Raw genomic sequence first — 18,494 nt, 5'->3', positions numbered from 1 at the left:
TTTCCTTGCTCCCCTTGGAATAGATTTTTTGGCTGTTAACAGAACTGCTTTTGAGAAGGCTGTGTATGACTTGTTCACCTGTTTGGTTTTACAGTTGATTGGTCTTGTGAAGGAGTCTGTGAGAGCAGAGAAGAGCTCCCAATTAGCTTTTTTTGTAGTTCCATCTAGGGCGGGGGTAGGCTTCAATTGGCCTGTTTGATGTTTCTATCTGGATCAGGATTGGTCGGTGGTCGCTAGTGGCTAGTTGATCTGCAACTTCTCTTTTGCAATTTTTGGATATGCCATTGGTAGCAAAAGCTAGGTCGGGGGTAGACGAGGTTAACCAAGACCTTGAGTAAAAAGTTGGTTTGTCATCAGGTTTATTTAGAAGGATGAGCCTGTTTTCTGCTTGCCATTCTTCAATTTCCTCTCCTTTAACATTGAGGTCAGGGTAACCCCAGCTCTGGAAGTGGCTGTTCATGTCTCCCACAACCAGGCTCTCTTCGCTGTTTGGCAGGGAGATGCGGTCCAGTTCCAGGTGCTTATCAGGATGACAGTAGCAATTGAAGATATTTAAGTTACCTTCTGCAAGTATGAGTTTGGTGCCCATTATCTCAGATGCTGTTGAGTTTGGTATACCTATATCTGTTGTTGGTATGTCATTTTTTTATGAGAATGAGGATACCTCCTTTTGGTCTGTTTTCCCTGTCCTGCCTTATGCAGGTGTATCCTCTAATAGAGAAGCGAAGATTGTTGTTGAGGTGAGTTTCTTGAATACAAGCAACGTCTACTTTATTTTCATGTAGGAATATTTTTAAGGCTTCCTTTTTTTTATGAACTCCCTCTGCATTCCACTGCAGGATAACAAGTAATTTGTTGTTTTTTCTCACCATTTTGGCCAGTAGAATTTACCTTCTGATCCTTGCCCATGGCTGGCAAGGCAAGAATAGAGGAACCACCAGCTCGCTTTTGTGGGCTCCTTCGAGGCGGAGAGCCCGGCCCCCTACCTGCGCGTCGGGATTCCACAGGCAGGACGCCACTTCTGTTAGTCCTATTTCTTTCCTCCATCATAAAATTAAGCAGTGCGTGCCAGCATGTTATGCGCCATACTAGATGGCCCGTTGACTCCGACTTCAGCCTGCTTTTCATTCTGGATTTGCTTCCATAGCCTTTGATCACCCAAGAACAAACTACAAGGCAGTAGCTGTTCGATTTTGGAGTTGTCTCTCCTAGATGGGCTGCTGTCCCCAGCTAACGAGCCCCATCTGCCCGGGTTTGGAGTTATAGCGCCCCATGCTCGCCGTTGAAGTCATTTCCTTGGATTTATGAGATGTTGTTTTTTTAGATATCCTAACCAATGGATATCCCATCACATCCTCCATGACCACAAACAGACATACGGACAAGATTGCAAAAGTATGTTTTTCCGTATCAGTGTGCTGTAAAACGTCGAGATTTTTAAAAAATCTCGATTTTTTTTTTGCACGATTACAATACTTTCTCTATACTTCGTATATAGGAGAAAGTAAAAACTTCAAGAGGTAGGCTATCTTCATGTTTTTAATAAATATATCTATGAGAAAATTCGATTAGCATATCCCGGACATTACTAGAACACGGAAGTACAAGATAATAGTGCTTGTGAGTTCATCCATTTATGGTAGGCCTCAGAGGCGAAGCAAGGGCGGGGGTAGGGGGTGCGGACCGCACCGGGTGACACCATGGCAAAAAATTGCAAAATGTACAGAAGAAAAATCCTTTTTGCCCGTTCTATTAATGATTAATTAAGTTAAATAGTCTTTTAAGTACTAAATGGGGGGGGGGGGGGGGGGGGTGACACCAAGACATAAACGTGCTAACAGTAGAGAAAACAATGCTACATCCAATTGTATTATTAACAGACTATAGATAAACATCGTTACTATTAAGTCTGCACTGATCAAAGCTTATTAACAATAACATATACACTCATACACACACACACATTTATATATATATATATATATATATATATATATATATATACTTTGATTTTTTTTGGGGGGGGGGTGACATTACAAAGTGCCGCACCGGGTACATCCGACCTAGCGACGCCACTGGTAGGCCTAGATTCAAATTACAGTACGATTATATGGTCGCTCTTAAAATCTCTTAAACATTTTACATTTTAGCGACTAATGCTTTAACCAATTAGAGAAGTTTGTTTTCTTTTTCAGAACGTTTAAAGAGCTTTTTTTTTTTTTTTTTTTTTTTGCAAGCTTTGTCAATATTTATGGTCCGTCTCTTTCGCATCTACCTAGATCTATATGGAAAAAGAAATGTCTGTTGAAAAAAAAAGATCAATTGTATCACCTTGCTTATATCTGTTAAAATGATAATACTATTAATACCTAATATGTCTACATTTTACCTTTAGGATTAGGACTGTACAAATTTTATTTAAAGACATCCCACCATAGTAAAAGACAACATATGAAGAGGTAAAACAAGAACAGGTAGGTAGGCTATATAAAAAAAAAAACGTCGTCCATTGGTGATAGCACACCATTCTCTCCCCCCCCCCCCCCCCCCCCCCCCACAATACAGATTTTTCCAATAACTTTTAGGGCTGGTAAGTAGGTCAATAAACAGCTCTATGGCTCATGCAGGTTTTATTGAACCATAGAGCTGGTTAGTGACCTACTTACCAGCCCTATAACCAGAACCTTCCTCTTCTAAAGCTACTAAACGCGTTTAAGACAATGATTGAGCTTCAAAAAATGTCCCCTTATGGGGAAACTGCAATAGAAAAAGGTGAATGTGTTAATGTCCACCACTGGACATAGTTGAATGTGATGTCACCATTGCATGATATTAAATACGAATTTATTGTTGAAATTGACTTTGCAATAGTTTTTTTTTATTTATCTCAGTTGTTTTGTAAAAAGATATCTCTGTCAGGATAATGGAGTGTTGAAATGTTGTAAGTCTATTATGAATATTTATATCTACTGGATTCGAGCAATTATTCAAATGGTTTAAGGGCTGTTATTGATGTATAGATGAGTGGCTGTCCCAGCTATCAAGCCTCATCTGCCCAGAGATCAAACTCAGGACTTTTTTTTATTGACAACCATGAGCTTACCAACCCAACCTCCACCAAGAAATGCATTTTTTAAGATCTACTTTTTAATGTTTAGGAAATATAGCACAGTATTGTATATATTAATTTGATAATTCTAAAAGCCTATCAAACTCTTGCAATCTAAATATATATCAAGCTATTACTGTTACTTTTATACAAGTGTGACATATTTAGTGTTATTTTATAGTTCAAAATTTTGCTTAGGTAATATGTTATTTATATGTAAACAGAGTTGAGAACACCAGCTTTTACTCACATTGCGCCCACATCTCATTATTTCCCCTTGAGTATGATTTATATTATTTAGTATCCAATAATAATAGATTTGAAAAATTCAGATATGAATATAAATAGCAAAATATGAATGTAATCAAGCAACAAGAAAAGTTGAATTGATAACGTTTGAATGTAAACTTTGATTTATAATATATAAATATTATAATATATAGTAAAAAAGCCCTATATTTTATACAATGATGTACTGTACTTTTAAATTGCTCTCATCGATAGCTTTCATGCCAATGTAATCATCTATTATTGTTCTCAAAGCAACTTATTATCACAATCATAAACTTAGAATCTGTTAACAATTGTCAATTTTTATAACATCAGCTGGGCTCTCTGCTTCTTGTGTACACATCAGTCAATTACAAAACAAGATCTAATGCTTCATGTACCAACAGCTATAATGACAAACTCAGCTTTATACAGCACACTACCATAATTTGAACACCTAAGCATTAAGTGTACATTATTCTTCAATTGGATCTCCCCATTTGTTAGTTCGCTTTCCTGAAAAAAAAAAGAGAAAGCCAAAATACTTTTATTAAAAATAATCAGCAATTTATTTTTTCAAGTAAATTCAAGACACTTTCTTTAGCATATAAATCAGTTGTTGGATTGTGCAAATGAATATTAAAATATCAACATAGCTTAATAATGTGGCTTTAAGTGCAAAGCATATCTCATCTACTACAGTTCTTGTAAAACAAATAAGAAAATAATATAAAAAGCAATTACTTTTTGGGGGTGCTTGGTAAGGTGGTGGTTCCATCCTGATGTCTGTTTCTCTATTATCTGGCTGAGCTCTATCACCAGAGTCAGGCCATGTTTTCTGTGAACCAGGTGGTGGTACCTGCTGCTTCTTTGAATCTTCATGCTCTTGGCGGTTCCTTCGCTGCAGCTCATCATAAGTATTAGTGTTCTTCTCTTGTGGAGATACATCTGGCTCCTTTACTAGAAAATAAGACATTTGTAATCAGATTTGGCTTGTGTTTTTTACTTGCTTAAAAAAGAACACCAAGCTTGCAATAATTTTGGTTACTATGTAATGTACAATTTAAGATTCTTAATTTTGTGGTTTTGCTCTAGGATACTAAATTGCTACATTTTTTTAAAATTACGAATATTTTTGGTGGCCGCTTCTATTGAAGTATGACTGCTTATTTCTTCAGTGAAAAATGGTTGCCTAAATATTACAATAGATTTACACAAATATGAAATGGGGAAATAAAAACAAAATCTTTTAACTCTCACCATCTCTATCGACACTGGGACGAAATCTGTCATCTAGACCAGCCACAGGTTTATACTCTTCTAGCTTAGAATGCCTGTTGTTACTTCTACCTGCACCCTCCTCCCATGTGTCTCCCCTGTAAGATTATTTAACCCTTTCCCCGGCAACATATTTGGTACCCTGTCCCCGGCAACTGGGTGGATCACACCCAGAGACTTTCTTATAGTAAATTCTTTTCTTTGTTCATTGTGGGGTGGGTAACAATACTGACACAGTTGAGGTATTCAGGGCACAGATGCCATGGGGAACACAAGACATGTTGTTGTCAATGGGAGAGCTGTAATATGAAACTACAGGTTGATGGGATTCTCAAGCAAGAGTTAACCTGTGGGTGGACACATGTAGTGATTTATACTCTTTGCTGGAGCTCTGACTTGCAGTTACAGACAGAACTGTAGTTTAGAGTTACAATAGGTTAATGAAATGCAGGGGTAAGATTGCCTGTGGGAGGACATATATAGTGATTTGTACTCTTTTAGGGAGCTCTGGAATGTAGGTAGAGACATTGAGCCTTTTAGAGTAACTTGACATTAACCTCATTAGGAGTACAAATGAGGACAAAAAGGCAAAACAACTTTGTAATGCTGCTGAAAGTTAATACTGGGCAATTAATTGATCAAACTGGGAGTGGGGTGGGTGTTCTACAGGTTGTGACCCTGAGAGTAAGGTTTATAAATAGTCACAAACGCTATTGAGAACACAACAGAAACAAGTCTTGAACGCTTTTGTCTAAACTCAAGTGCTAATGATAAAGGAATATATTTGCCAGTTTTAGTATAGCAGGTGAAAATGACCAACAAGTTTTGAGTCTGAACTATTAGTATCAGAGGTAGATGAAGAAGAATGGCAGCCATCAGTATCAGAGGTAGAAGATGAAGAATGGCAGCCATCAGTATCAGAGTTAGAAGATGAACAATGGCAGCCATCAGTATCAAGCAGCTCTGATGACGAGGTCTACCCAATATACTGCATTTCAACTATCAATAATGTGTCACCAGTTGGCACTCATAATGAAATGAAACGGCTGGTGCAAAGTGAAGAAAAAGAAATATTTTCAGGAAAGACAAAGTAACAGTACACTAGACCACTGCCTAAAGTGCTATCCCAGGAAAAATATAAACAGCCTGACTCAAAATATTTCTTCTGTACACGAATACTAAAAATAATACAACCAATATTTGACAGTATTAGCAGGGATGGAGAGAAAGCAAGAGGAGACACTGGCACTCTGCAGAATAACAATTTAGTTGTATGTCAATTCAGTTCTGCTTATGGAAGTTTTTGAAGGCAGAATTTTCTATGAAGAGATTCAGCAACCTTCTGGGTCATATTCACTTTCACAACAATAACTAACAGTCCATCAGGCTCATTGTATATTTGCTCCCATTATGGTAGATATTCCATTCAAATTTAGAAAGGTGTTATGTTTCTGGAGAGATCATTACTAATTAGCAAGTGGTTGATTTTATAGGTGGGTGTAGGTTTATCCAATACATACCAAGCAACTCCGATAAGTATGGAATTAAAATATTTTGGACCTGTGACTCATGTAACACCACTAAAAGGGTGCCCATATATTATAAAAAAAAACTAAAGTTCCCTGCCAGCAAAAGGAAATGTCCAGTTATTTTAATTTTGACTAACAACTGTGCTCTCTGAGGTGCAAATTATTAAAACATGTTAATGTTCTATTATTTTGTTACTAAAGTTGATTACTTCAATCATGTTTGATATTTTTGTTACTCAAATACCTTCAGATTGTTAATTTATAGTTAAACTTTGAAAATGTAACACAATGACTTAACCCACAATGAGTAAAAACAAATTGTTAGAAGCCAGTTTATAAGTTATAAATATTTTTTCCATTCAAAATTGTGTACGGGTGTGTAGCACCCAGTTGCCAGGGACCGTATAAAAAAATTTCAAACCCTCATAAAAAAATTTTTTACGCATATTTTTAAAATTAACAACCTCCAATGTGTTCATCCCAACCACCTTATAGATGGGAATGAGGCCCAGAAAAATTTATAAAACGAGACTCGAGATATGAGCAAAAATATAGCGACTTCGGGTCGATTACACCCAGTCGCCGGGGAAAGGGTTAAATAAAAAAAAAAAATTTTTATCCAGTATTCAACTATTATAATTAGAATCCTTATTTGGAAATATTTTAATTAATCATTCAAATGATCATTATTAATAATTATCATAATCTTTACTGTTGTTCTGGGTCTGGCAAACCCTTTGACTTCCTGATACGAGCTGCCAAGTCGGAGTTTGGCAATTTAGTAAGAATTTTCTGCTGACATTCAGGCAGGTACGACACTTTACCAATAAAATGGCCAACAAAACCAGCATCTGTAGAAAATATAAAACAATTAGTTAAAACCTACCAACAACAAAGGAGTAATGTTTACATTTATTTCAGAAAATGTATGATGTTTACACATGTGAAAAGTATATTTAAAATCTTACTAATGACTTTAAATAGAGATCCATATTTTGGATGTGCAGACCATCTTCCTAAGAGTAAGAGATAAAAATAATTTGTCAATTGTGATGAGAGATTCATTTATATTTTCAAAAGTCAGTTGGTAAATTTAACCAATATTAGGCCTAAATAATGTTAAAATGTTTTAATTTTAATAGTAAAATCCACATACCACTTTTCACCATCAAGAAGGTAGCAGCCATGGCACCAACTGATGCAGGTAGAGCTTTAAAACAAATAGTTGTGTTAGTTTATACCACATTGCCCAAAGATTGTCATTTCCAATCAAAATAATGTAGAAGTTTTGAGAATTTATGTATGCAGTATGCAGTTAAAATGTATTTTTCTGTTAACTAATTACTAAGAGCCTAAATAAAATTCAAACATCTTTTTTTCCTTTTAAATAGTTACCTCTTTTGTAAAAGCTTTCAATATCACATTCTTGTAACACCTGAAATTAATATATCAAATAATTTACAAAATCGTAGAGTTGAAACAACCTGATTTTGATATATCAAAAATCAAAACTAGATCTATACTCTATAGGCTGCCTAACTAACTAGATCTACTACTTATCGTCTTATATTATAAGACTATTTTTTACTGTAAAAGTTATTAATTTGATAATCAAGTAGGCCCTAGAGTAGTATAATAACATTGCCTATAGCTGCACTCTACACATACTCATATAGATTGTAAATATATTTAAGCGGTTAATTTTTTTTAGAGTTAGTACTACATACTCACTGCCCAAAACTTAAGAGCTTCATCTTGTCTTGAAGTCCCTTGTGTCTCAATGGGGTAATTTAAATTTTGTCTGTCAAGAGGAGGTAGATCTAGTGGATCTGGCAAAGGCGGTCCAGAAGAAGACATTGCTAATTTTTTTTTAAAGTTCAGATGAGACTTGATTAGACTGTTTTGTCAAATGTAACATGCAGCCTAAATAAAAGGTTACAGACTAGTTCATTAAATAATATTCAAAATTTAAGTTTAATCTATATTAGTTAATAATTGTAAAAATTACTGAATAGAAGAGGAGGCTTACTGGTGAAGAGCTGTCTTATTTTAGTTCTACTTAATTAATATATGGCTGAGTCTATTTTTAGTCTCCTGTAGTGATCTTTTGAACTTATGCAGAATAGTTAATTAAGCCAAAAGGTGTCAATTGTCATAGAATAGATGGATTTACTTACTAATCAAATCAATATAATTATCCTAATATTTATTCTACTAGGTGTATGGATTGATGATAGTTTTGGTAGCCTAGTTTGAATATCAATTTTCAACTAATTCTTGAGGTGGCTAGCATGTAATGTTACTTTACACAGTTTAAAATTGTAGCCTTATTAAGCCTAGTTATAGTAGTTGAATTTGTAAAACTTACATACTAATTACTAATACTAACTGCCTGTGCTATCACAGGCCTACTAGACTACTACTAAGCTACTACATCTAAATCTACAGTCTACATACATAGGCCTACTAAAACTAAAATTAATATGACAACTTTAAAAATTAAGCATACTTATTATTTTACAATATTATTCTAAGCCTAGATCTATATACTGCTATTAAATTTGAATCTACTAGTTATTAGACCAACATAAGTTATCCTAAGTCAAATTAGTAATTTACTAATTAATTAGTAATTTACTAATTACCTCTAACTAGGTTCTAATTCATAATAATAATTTAACCACCCCATGCGTCTCAACGACAGTGTCGTTGAGAATAGTGTATGATCAGCTGATTTAACTTGAAGTATTCATCAGTACCATAGCCTAAATTATACTAAATAAAATGTATTAATTTGTACAGATCTAGTAATTTAAGAAGTATTAACTATTAAAATTAAATTAATATAGATCTAGATCTAGAACTTTCACATATTGGCCTACAAAATAATTGTCTGATAATTTTTTAACAGATGATCTTTAATTAAGTCAATCTAGTCAAGATCAACTTAATAGATAATTTAATACTGATAGGCGATAGGGCCTCCCCTATGCCTATAACTATAGTATAGATTATAGATCTAGATCTAGTATTAAGTAATATTATTTATTATTTAGAAATCTAGTGCTAAGTTCCTTAGCTAACTAACTAGATTCTAGATCTAGATTAGATTCTAACTACTTTTAACTTTTAATAGATCTAGATAGATCTAGATCTAAATACTTTATTTTTATTCTCTATAAAATCTAAAGATCTAGATTCTAGAATCTAGTTGGAAATCTAGTTTTAAGAATTAAGTTTTAATAAATTAATAAGTTTATCTTAATTAAGTCTTAACTAAAAATGTCAAATTAAAATAGTTGAATAGATTTTCAATAGATCTAGATTTCTAGATCTAGATATCTAAGTAATAGCTAGATCTAGATCTAGACTAGATCTAGATCTCTAGTATTTTTATATTAAAAATTATTTAATATTTATTTAATAATTAGGCCTAATTAGTAGAGGAGCTTACACTTTTCGGACACACATAGCGAAAAAACGCAACGTAAAAATTCCATGCGGTCTCATTCAGTAACCGCTTAACATAGAAAACAAAAAAAAGTATCATATCTATCCGCAACCATTCTACTTTAATAATGTGTGTGTCATTTTGTATTCATACGCATAGAACTTAAGCTATTCTTGTTATAGTGACTGGGGGGTCTTAACGTGTGTTCGAACACATGTAATACAGTTTTACATGTGTTCGGACACCTTTACCCGTCATCGGACATAGCACTTTTTGTTCATTTAGAATAATTTAAAGTCAATTTAATGAATAAAAACATATATTATATGCATTTATATTGTGTTATTGATTGTTTGTGAGGTAATTTTAATAGTATAAAACCTTTTTCCCACACTCCCAAAGTTCATCCCATTCAGCCATTGCGGCTCGCGCAGTACGCTGCTAAGCCAGCCAGGTCACATGATTCCCCCTCCTCTTTCGCATTCCAATGCCTTCTTGACCTTATTTTGACCCTTTCCCTTCAATAACCAGCCCCTTTTATGCTCTAAATTCTTATTTAATATTTTTGTGTTGCTGTCCGGTCCCATGTAAGGCCAAATAAGTTAGCGAACACCCCTTTTTTATTGTTCAAGCACAAAAAAAACCCATTAACCTTGACATTTACGATGTTCCATACATATATAGAAGCTATTTATAGTGTAACCTTTTAGCTAAGCATTGATTGGTTCAAGTTTTGCCCCTAAGTCCAACCCTAGGTCACTTCATCCGGCTGGTGTAAAAATAGAAATGTGCGTACCATGCAACGTTAAAAAATTTCTAAAAATAATTCTTGAGAAAGGAAACGGAAGTACTTGACACGGAAGTGTTCATAAATGAACAGTTTATGTGCAGGCGCCGTGGTTTCGCGTGAGACATGCTAATTAAAGTTTCTATGAGCAAAAACCGACGAAGTGTTCGCTCCTACGTAATTTTTGGTGTGTGTCCGAAAAGTGTAAACTCCTCTAATTACTAATTAATTAAACATATTATTATTAAAAAGCCGTAGCATACTAATCTAGATCTAGAATCTAGATCTTCTAGTACAAGATCTAATCTAGATCTAGATTTTCTAGATCTAGATCTAGACTAGTAGATCTACATCTAAAATCTAGATGACTAGATCTAGATGTATTCTAGATCTAGATCTAGATTCTAGATCTAGATTCTAGATAGCTAGACTAGGCCTAGCATGGCGTAGATTCTAGATCTAGATCTAATCTAGATCTAGATTTTTAGATCTAGAAATCTAGATCTAGATCTAGACTCTAGATCTAGATTCTAGACTCTAGATCTAGACTCTAGATCTAGGTTTAGATCTAGACTCTAGATCTAGATCTAGACTAGATCTAGATTCTAGATCTAGATCTAGAAGAGCAGGCCTAACAAAAATTATTAAATTAATAATTATCTTATGAAACTTGCGTTAAAAAACACTTTTAAAAAGGTAACAATTAATAAGAATAATGTTAATAATGTTAGATCTTAATAATCTGAGCATAACAGTCATAACAAAATAAGCCAACTGTAATGAAAGGGTATAGAACTTGTAAGTTTATCGTTCTTTCTCGCGTTAATTCGTGTCTGGTTAGCCAGGGAGAGATAAAAGTTTTCGAACTAAATCAATTGTTGTGAACGGGGTTTCCCATTGATAACAAAAAACATGGCGGCTATTTGTTAGTAGGTCCCGCTTCAAGATTTCAAAATCATCAAACGTTCCAGAAATGCAACAACTGTAAAAACTTTCAACGCTGTTTTGTTCATATGGATGGGAACAAACACATGTGTATGCATTTTTGAATATAAAAGTTTTGTGGCGGTAAGTATATTGATTTTATTTCTTTTGTTGATAACCCAAGGCTAGGGGACATTACTCTGACTCTACTCAGTCTTTGCTACGAGACAAGATTCCCAGACCTAGACCTAGATCTAGATCTAGATCTAGATGATTCTAGAATCTACCTACTAAGATCTACATTGCTTTAATCTAGATCTAGTTCTAAGTAAGAGTATAAGTTCATGAATTAGAATATATTAGATCTAGATTCTAGATCTAGTATTTTAGTGATCTAGATAAAATATTAAAAATATTAAGAAAAGGATGACGGTAAAAAGTAAAAACTAAAACAACAGGAAAATGAGGATGACTTCCAGTCTCACTCAGCCTACGACTTAGATATCTAGATTCTACTTAAAAATATTAAACAGTAATCACTGAGTAATCAGTACTAGAGTCTAGTTCAGTAATCTAGCTAGATCTAGATCTAGATCTAGATCTAGATTCGATTAATAAGTAGTACTTATTAATCGAATCTAGATCTAGATCTAGATCTAGATCTAGCTAGATTACTGAACTAGACTCTAGTACTGATTACTCAGTGATTACTGTTTAATATTTTAGAAGTAGGCCTATTAATACTATTATATAGATCTATTAGTTATTTGAAGTAGCTTGTAGATAGATGGCTAGATAGTAGATAGATAGTAGGCTGTTTGATGAGAATTACAGAATGATTTTTTTATTAAAAATGTATCAATAATAGCTAGAACACTAGTAAACTAAGCTAATTTAGCATATTTTAACTTTCTGTGCAAAGTCATTATTACTGAAAAAAATTCCAAAGTCAGGTCAGCCTGTGGCACCCTCCACTGAACGTGACAGAAGGAAAAAAAAACTTCACCCGTGACCTTCATTAAAACAGAATTTGCTTTTGTTTTATTTTTATTTTTGGTAAACATGTGCTTAATCTTACCCAATAAGTGATAAAAATTTGAAAATTAATTTTAATTACTGTTGTAAAGTGAGATAAACAGCTTAATAAACACATGCTTTCTTGAGGGGGTGTGGCCCGGGTGTGGCACATCGCAATTATAACTTTATATTTCTGTGTTTTATGACTATATTTGTTCACAATTAGCATGCTATGTTTTTTAAATTGATAAAAGGTAAGTATACCAAGTTACAAAATCCGCAATCTAACTAATAATTCATACTTTCAATTTAAAAAATAATAAAAACGATCATCAACGAAGAAAGCGTAAACATTCTATTTTTAGGTATGACATAAAAAACAGTCATAAATCTAGCCAAATGATTGGATTCTTGCGCGGCACACATTTTCCCGCGCCTCGTTTTCACCAAACAAGAATATAATAAAATGGCATTATTGAGGGGTGATCACTTACACCCTCAAATGTATTGTTTTCACCCTAATTTCATTAAACAATTCAATTTTTATTTGATAGTAAAGATGTTATAAAAATTGTAAAAAATAAAAAAGTTATTGTCGAGCGCACCTGCTTTAGTTAATTCGACTTGAAACGCAAGCTAAATAAGCGTGACTTTCTCTCGACGGCCTCGTTAAATACAAACAAAGAAATTAGGCCAAAAGTAGATCCGACAATTCTTAAACAACAGACTTAAATAGAAACGGATAGTTCCGATGTCTAAAATTAACGATGGCTTCGTAATCATTAGTTTTATCCCTCTACCCATTAGTGAAAGCGAAACTGGTCGCCATTTTTGGTAAGCGCATGAGCCGTGAGATGGCTTCAAAACAACAAACCCGGAAGCTGTGAATTCGAACGGCCTAATAGATAGTATTACTAGATCTAGATAGAGATAGTAGAATAGATCTAGATTCTAGTTGCAGATGGTAGTATGGTAGGCCCTAGATCTAAAATCTAGATCTAGAGAATCTAGTAGATCTAAATCTAGATAGATTCTAGATCTAGATTAGATCTAGTTTAGGTAAAACCTACCCTAGTTAAGTTTAGTAAGAGCTAGTAATGCCTAGTACTAGTATTAGTAAGGCTAACCTGTTTTTAATTTTAAATTAATTTTTTTAAATCTAGAATCTAGACTAGATCTACTCTAGCTATTTACTAGATCTAGATCAGTAGCCAGTAGAGTGATTAGAGTAGTAGTAGAGTGTAGTGTAGAGTACTGTAGACTATTGTTACATTGTAGAGTGTAGGTACTAATAACTAGACTGAAACTAAATTAGACTAGAATCTAGATCTAGGTCTAGATACATTTAGGGCTTACAGACTTATCAGACTACAGTGTTGCAATGAGTAGATCTAGATCAAGTAATATATAGATTAAATTTAGTTTGAAATTGTTACAGTAGTGCTACTACTTTTCTAAGTAGTAAGTAGTGTAGACTACTAGAAGAGCAAGATGATAGATCTCCATCAAGCTACAATAGAGTTTAGTTAGTAGTTAGTTAGTCATAGTAATAGTACCAAAAGCAGTGTAAGTAGCACAGTAAAAAAAAAGTATTACTAGGCCATCTATTATTGTATTAGGCCCTTTTATTTTTAGCAAGTTAAAGTTTGGTTAAGTACTAGTCTTCTAGCAAGTTGCCTAGTAGTAAACTTATAAACTAGATCATGTGTATTAGTACTATTAGACTTGTAGGCTAGTCTTGTTAGTCTAGACCAGGGACTATAAAATCTACAATTGATAACTTTCGGCCTTTTAGTATAAGCCTAATTATTAATGAATTACAGGGTACAAAAATTAATAAATTGGTCAGAGTCAGTATGGTTACAGTTAGCTGTTAATAGAATTAAGTTTCAGATCTATTGACTACAATTTTTAGTTACAAGTAATGAAAATGAAACTAATAGTTTTGTAATAGTTAAGATATGGTTAACTGTAAACCAGATATTTTAGTTTTTAAGACAAGCTAAGTAGATAGAAAACTGAACCTTTACAATAAATTAAACCTTTTATAAATATAAATATATATATATATATATATATATATATATATATATATATATATATATATATATATATATATATATATATATATATATATTAATATCTCATATTAGTTAAATAATTATTTTAATATAATATATGGATAAACTTAATAATTTATTATATTTAAATTCCCTAGGTACTTGGCAAGCAATTTTCTCACACTTTACTGTGGCTATTGGTGCTGATCTTGAACTAAAGGTGAGCTGAATTTTTTTTTTATAATAAGCCATTTTTCAGCTTAAGCCCAAGTTTGAAATCGATTCAGTGTTCTAATTCTTAAAGAATATGTTGCTACTAAGATTATATACTGTAAGTATTAATATGTATGGCTTGATAGTGGGACTGTCAGACAGTAGCTTTCACATTTCTATCCTAAAAGATAAGAGTTCAGATCCCTGGTTTTAGTCCTGGTATGATGTCCTAAGTCTCATGAGTACCAGCTCTCATGAGTACCTGGCTCAAGATAGGGAAATTAAAGGTGGCTCTGAACACTCTAATTTTACATGCAAATGTCACAGAAACAGGTGAATTTTAATTCAACTGCTATATTGGCTGTCTGTTTTAATCAATGATTAATAATTTTTTCATATTACAGAAAGTTGTTAAAAATATTATTTATTTAATTTCTAGGTAAATGGAACAGCATGGATGTGGATTTTTAGACACAAGGAAGCTGAATTTAACTTTTAATGAAGAATTTAAATGATGATTGTCCATGAAAAGAAATATTAATCATATACATTGTAATGCTGTATTGATGCATCTTCTATTTTAAGTAATTAAAAAACCATCCATTTATGAAATTATTTTCATTTTTTTTTTTCAATTTTAAAACTGTAGTTCTGTTTTGTTATTTGAAAACAATGATGAAAGTATACTGAACTGCCATTGAGATATTAATATAAATGCTATTGTTTATAGTTTAATTCTTTCAGAAGCAACTATATTGACATCAAAACTGAATCTTTATTGTACACTAAGTATAAAAGCTTACCCGCAAACCAGTCCATGTCAACAATTTATTGACATTCAAACATTAAATTTTTTTAAAGGTGATTTTTCTTAAATAAAAAAACAGACTACTTTCATATGGGATAAGAAACATTTAATTTTGAAATTGATTGGTTTATTAAATTTTAATGGAGCTGAAACTAAACCACTGGGTACAAATTTATTATTACTTTGTTTCTCAGAAAATTGCAAATTTTGAACATAAGAACTGTGGGAAGTAGGCAATGATGTTAAAATATCTCTTGAAACTTGAAGAAATTGTGGAAGGTTTAGAGATAGAAAACAACATTTCAGAAGATGATGTTTGAAATAATGGTAAAATATCTTTAGCAATTGTCACTGAATAAATATTTTCATTAGACAAATCACATTTAGATATAGAAGAATAAGGTATGTCTTCAGATTTTCTTATCAGCGAAGATCCTGGGTGATTCTCTTTGTTACCATCGGTCAAACGACAAGCCAATTCTGGAAAATTCATTGGGTTCTTTGCCTGGGCAGCTAAATATATTTAAATTAAGCTCATGCAAGGCTTTAGAAACATCAATTGGATAAAACTCTATAATTTCATTAACTTTTTATTAATATCAGCTCCAAAGGAATAATATAAACAAGTTACACATCATCAATAAATCAAATTTGCAGATATTTCCATTTCACCAAACTTTCTCTAAGTCATAATATATATTTTAAATTCATGGCATTTTGTTAGGCTAGATATGTTGACTTTTATTTACCACAATAATCTGATTATATAAATTAGGATTACCCAGCTATCATACATTCTTCTTTTTACTGCCCTCCTTTATGAGGGGGAGGTAAAAATCATCATAAAATGTGTGATGCAATTTACAGATGAACCCTCTCTCTTTCTACCCCTCCCCCTATATATATGTATATCTATATAATCTCTAAAATCATGTTGGTACCTCTACCTGTTTGAATGTTAGGCCCCTTTCCTTCAACTGTTTCTGTGTGGATCTTCTCCATGGGGGTCATCTATAAATGACGTCACGCATTTTTTTGACGATTTTAACCTCCCCCCCCCTCCCCCTACACATCGTCACAAAAAGCCAGACCCCCACCCCCTAAAATGACGTCACACAGTACTAGATTCTAGATCTAAATTACTACAGTTGCCTACATTCTAGATTTAGTTCTTAAGTTCTACAACAAGACTACACTAAACTTCGCTAGATCTAGAATAATCTAGATTCTATATATAAATTGATATTGAACATATTCTAGTCTACCTGTCTTAAAGTAAATAGCCTATTTAGTAATTTAGTAATTAATTCCACTCAACTACACTGTAAAATAAAAGAAACTAGATCTAGAATCTAGATCTCTAGACTACTCTTGAGTCTATAAATTAAAAATAAATCCTGTATGTCGTATGTTACTGTCTAAGTCGGAATTTTCAAGAGGGTTTTTTTAAGTCATAGATCTAGATATAGAATTCTAGATCTAGAAATCTAGACTCTAGATCTAGGCTATATATTTATTAATTAAATTAGGCTTGATTTCAGATTTACGATTGAAATCTTTTAGGCCTATAAATATCATATTTTATATAGATTATAGATGTATTATTATTATACAGGTTGTATTCTAGATCTATATAAAATATAATATATTTGTGTGTGTGTGTTATTTTAAACTTAATTTACTTAAAACAACTTATTGTCTGAGTTTTTTTTATTCCAAAAACGAAAGTAGATTTCATAACTTAAAAAAAAATAAATAAAAAATATTCACATTTGGTTTGAAAAAACAAAAAAAAACGCCAGCTGGCAACTACCGGAGCGAGAACTTGGTAAGCTACTTTAACAACTTACAAGCCCAATAGATCTAGATCTAGCTAGATTCTAGATCTAGATCTAGATCTAGATCTACATACGTTTTTTTATAGCCTGAATCGAACTGAAATAATTGAAAATATTCCCCTATTCGCCTTTTTGTTTATTCGATTACCTTATCCGTTAGCCTATGTTATGACTTTCATCGTATTACTCTCCCTGGCCACTTCAGTTCAGTGCAAGTTGGGGTTGAGGGCGGTTTTATAAAATACTAGCGTACCCGCCGCCGCGCGTAGCCGCGGGAATAGAAGAAAGTCCGACGAAATATAGATATAAGAAGGGTTTCATCCAGGCGTTACCAATCCTATGTTCTTAGACGCATGATCTTGTTTTCTAAAAGTGAGCTATTTAAATGTAAACAATGCCTACGCTTGGATCATAAATATCGTGACACGGGTTTACCTACACTACCACATGAAAACTTTGAGTGTACGTTAATCACTCACCGAAATAATGAGGTAGAACACACTTCTGTGACCGCCCATGTGTCAGGACGTAGAAGGGCGCTCTAAAGAGCCCCCCCCCCCCTCCCCTCATTACACTATCGCATAGGCGCTGCGTCATTCTCTAAAGTGACAGAAATGACAGGAATTTTTTTTTAATATGTAAAAAAAAAATTATTTAATGTGATTTAAACATCAGCATGACTGATGTAATATGTTACTAATGGTCTATTATTAGATGCTCGATCTCAATTTCTGATTGATTTGTCTAAAAATAGATGCTAATTGCATCATTCTCAAAGGGACGAAACTGTTTGGTTTTTTTTTACGGATAAAAAGAAACATCCCAGTTAATAATCTAACCTTGGTTAATTTTTCTGATTATTAAAATAAAACGTATTACATGACCCTCAGCGGCCCATGCGAGCCTTTGGGAGCCGAAACTGAAATTTTTGTTTGCAGCCAAATCGCACCCTACCAGGGCGCCGGCAGACACGCCTGATTCAATTTAGTGAGAGCTTGTAACGCCCCATCCTATCCATTGTATATCACACTGTTTCGACCGAACGTATTCACCATAGCGCTCACGGGAAAGACCAGGGCGCCAAATCGCATCCTACAATTAAATACCCCCTCCCACCACCACCCACCCCCTCTCCCACCCCAGAAACCCTCTCGGTAGTATTCATCAACTCCCCAAAGTTTTAAGACACCCCGATAAACTGTGTCGAACC

General features: G+C 33.4%; 2 protein-coding genes and 1 long non-coding RNA gene across 9 annotated transcripts; 1 reads left to right on the top strand and 2 right to left on the bottom strand.

Moving 5' to 3' along the window:
* Positions 1-3,557: 3,557 nt before the first annotated feature.
* Positions 3,558-11,261, bottom strand: LOC131928235 (OCIA domain-containing protein 2-like). Of its 7 annotated transcripts, none has more exons than XM_059284190.1 (8): positions 11,221-11,261; positions 7,918-8,109; positions 7,582-7,621; positions 7,343-7,396; positions 7,155-7,202; positions 4,640-7,037; positions 4,124-4,339; positions 3,558-3,895 (listed from the first exon to the last, which is right to left on the bottom strand). In XM_059284190.1, the coding sequence occupies exons 2-6, from the start codon at positions 8,041-8,043 to the stop codon at positions 6,895-6,897; spliced, it is 411 nt and encodes a 136-aa protein (XP_059140173.1). In that variant the 5' UTR covers positions 8,044-8,109; positions 11,221-11,261; the 3' UTR covers positions 3,558-3,895; positions 4,124-4,339; positions 4,640-6,894. The 7 variants fall into 7 exon arrangements, with proteins under 7 accessions (XP_059140173.1, XP_059140174.1, XP_059140172.1 ...); XM_059284191.1 differs by having other exon boundaries at positions 7,918-8,045; positions 11,221-11,260; XM_059284189.1 differs by having other exon boundaries at positions 11,200-11,256.
* Position 11,262: 1 nt separating this feature from the next.
* On the top strand, positions 11,263-15,232 carry LOC131928237 (uncharacterized). Its single transcript, XR_009383743.1, has 3 exons — positions 11,263-11,492; positions 14,584-14,645; positions 15,078-15,232. It is a non-coding gene; the product is annotated as an uncharacterized LOC131928237 (long non-coding RNA).
* Positions 15,233-15,616: 384 nt separating this feature from the next.
* LOC131928243 (uncharacterized) lies at positions 15,617-16,484 on the bottom strand. Its single transcript, XM_059284199.1, has 2 exons — positions 16,394-16,484; positions 15,617-15,959 (listed from the first exon to the last, which is right to left on the bottom strand). Exons 1-2 carry the CDS (start codon positions 16,455-16,457, stop codon positions 15,637-15,639), a joined length of 387 nt encoding a protein of 128 aa, XP_059140182.1. The 5' UTR covers positions 16,458-16,484; the 3' UTR covers positions 15,617-15,636.
* Between the last annotated feature and the right edge of the window lie 2,010 nt (positions 16,485-18,494).

This window comes from Physella acuta, unplaced genomic scaffold (assembly GCF_028476545.2).
Source record: "Physella acuta isolate Inbredline_101_S28 unplaced genomic scaffold, ASM2847654v3 ptg001479l, whole genome shotgun sequence".
NCBI lineage: Eukaryota > Metazoa > Mollusca > Gastropoda > Physidae > Physella > Physella acuta.
The sequence above is the reverse complement of the archived record's forward strand: the minus strand, read 5'-3'. Positions and strand labels throughout refer to the sequence as shown.